This window comes from Sinocyclocheilus grahami, unplaced genomic scaffold (genome assembly GCF_001515645.1).
Source record: "Sinocyclocheilus grahami isolate Dianchi unplaced genomic scaffold, SAMN03320097.WGS_v1.1 scaffold3058.1, whole genome shotgun sequence".
NCBI classification, from domain to species: Eukaryota; Metazoa; Chordata; class Actinopteri; order Cypriniformes; family Cyprinidae; genus Sinocyclocheilus; species Sinocyclocheilus grahami.
The window spans coordinates 8,356-10,141 of record NW_015508227.1 but is presented as its reverse complement, the minus strand read 5'-3'; the positions used below and the strand labels follow the sequence as shown (position 1 = coordinate 10,141).

Sequence of the window (1,786 nt, the reverse complement as noted above, 5' to 3'; positions counted from 1 at the left end):
TGGTGGCTGACTAAATACTTTTTTGCCCCACTGTATATAAAATTGCTAAGTAAGTAAACATGGTTCAGCAAGCAGTGTTGTTTTTACTTGTATTACTTATGTACAATAAAAATCAAGCACTTTTATGCTTTTACTTAAGGAAAAGTTCAAGTACTTGATTTGTGTACTTCATCCACCACTGCCAAACATATTATCATTATTTGATTATTTCTTTTTTGTTCCTCCACCTTCATGTTCTGATGTGCTCAGGATGTGTTAAACACGATGATTAGGTGGTGCTCACCACGCTTCTTCTTCCTGGGTCTGCCGGGCTTCACCATGCTGGTGGGAGACTTCATCACCGCGGCTGCTCGTGTCCTCAACACTGACTCCTTTGAGGTATTGCTGCTGCTGCTGTCAGTTTTGAAATAAATACATCTGCATCTACACTACATACAGAAGCACACAGCTTCATGTGGTGTTTTCTCCATTCATGCTCATGTCAGGCTCCGCGGATCGAGGCTCAGACAGTTCTTGGTTCGCTGGTGTGCTTCCCTAACCTGTATCAACAGATCCCCTCTTTGCAGTCTGTTCCCGGATCTGAGGATATCGTAGTTGGCAAAGAGGACATGAAGGTATGCCGTTACAAAAGTTAACCAAATCCCACGTTTTATTACACATATCTAATGACGCTTTTTAGTGGAGATTAGCTCTGCGTTCAGCTGTTAGAGTTAGAGTTTTCATTTGTTAATTGCATCACAGGTTGCGCATTTTGGTGTGGAACTGTCAAGAATGGCAAATCTACAGAAGGAGAAGGCCTAGTATCATCTAACAGATTTAATTTAATTCTGTCATTTCAAACCCTTATGACCTACTTTCTTCATGTCAAGATGTCTAGTTAATAATGACTGTCCTCAAACAAAGGTGTTGAAAGGCTTCAGAAGATGTGTCATATGGCCTGCTTTCCTGTCTCTGTCAAAGTTTTCATTGCACACTGGGTGACTAAGGATAGAAGTGTCATGGCTTGACTTTCAGTTGACTTCTCAGTGAAAATGCTTGCAGATGGATGATATGACCAAAATCTTAAACCATGATACAGTATGTCATTTAATGACGGCGGTGATACCCGACACCTCATGGTAATTCTTGCTGAATTAGGTTTATCACTGCGTCAAAATTATGTAAATTTAAACCAAAGCCATACATATTTCATAATTCTCACTATCTCTGACAAACATATTATAAACTGATAAAAATGGCTTTCATGAAATATTGAAACCAATTAAATTAATGTACCCAATAAATAGAAACTTTTAAGGAAAAAAAAATAAATAAATTACCTGGTTGCAAAACCTGGTGGGCACACCTTTTTTATATATAATTTTTACTCTGTTTGAAATTAACCACGTATATTCAGACTTTCACTCCTCCAGTCATCATTTAAGTGTTGCAGTTTCTGTAGCATCTTCGTAGTCGCATTGCTCAACTGGCGTTATATTGTTGCCAAAATCACTATGAATTTATTTACGGCTGTGTGAAAAGTGCTTTATCAATTTACTTGACTTTCAATAAATTGAAAAGAACAGCCCGGATATTCCTGAGAAGTGTTTTGTTCCACATAAGAATTAGGTCATTCACGTTTTTTGAAGGTGTAAAATTACAGGATTTGTTTTTAGGTGAACTATTGTTTAAAATATGTGGTGTACAGATATGTAAACCATGCTCACGTGACCACAAGACTGAACCTTGAACCGTTTATTATAGAGATGCACGATATTGGATTTTTGCCGATATCCGATATGCCGAT

General features: G+C 37.8%; 1 protein-coding gene across 1 annotated transcript; it reads left to right on the top strand.

Moving 5' to 3' along the window:
- Positions 1-255: 255 nt before the first annotated feature.
- LOC107575962 (ral GTPase-activating protein subunit alpha-2-like) lies at positions 256-801 on the top strand. Its single transcript, XM_016262262.1, has 3 exons — positions 256-378; positions 486-614; positions 742-801. Exons 1-3 carry the CDS (start codon positions 265-267, stop codon positions 799-801), a joined length of 303 nt encoding a protein of 100 aa, XP_016117748.1. The 5' UTR covers positions 256-264.
- Positions 802-1,786: the final 985 nt, after the last annotated feature.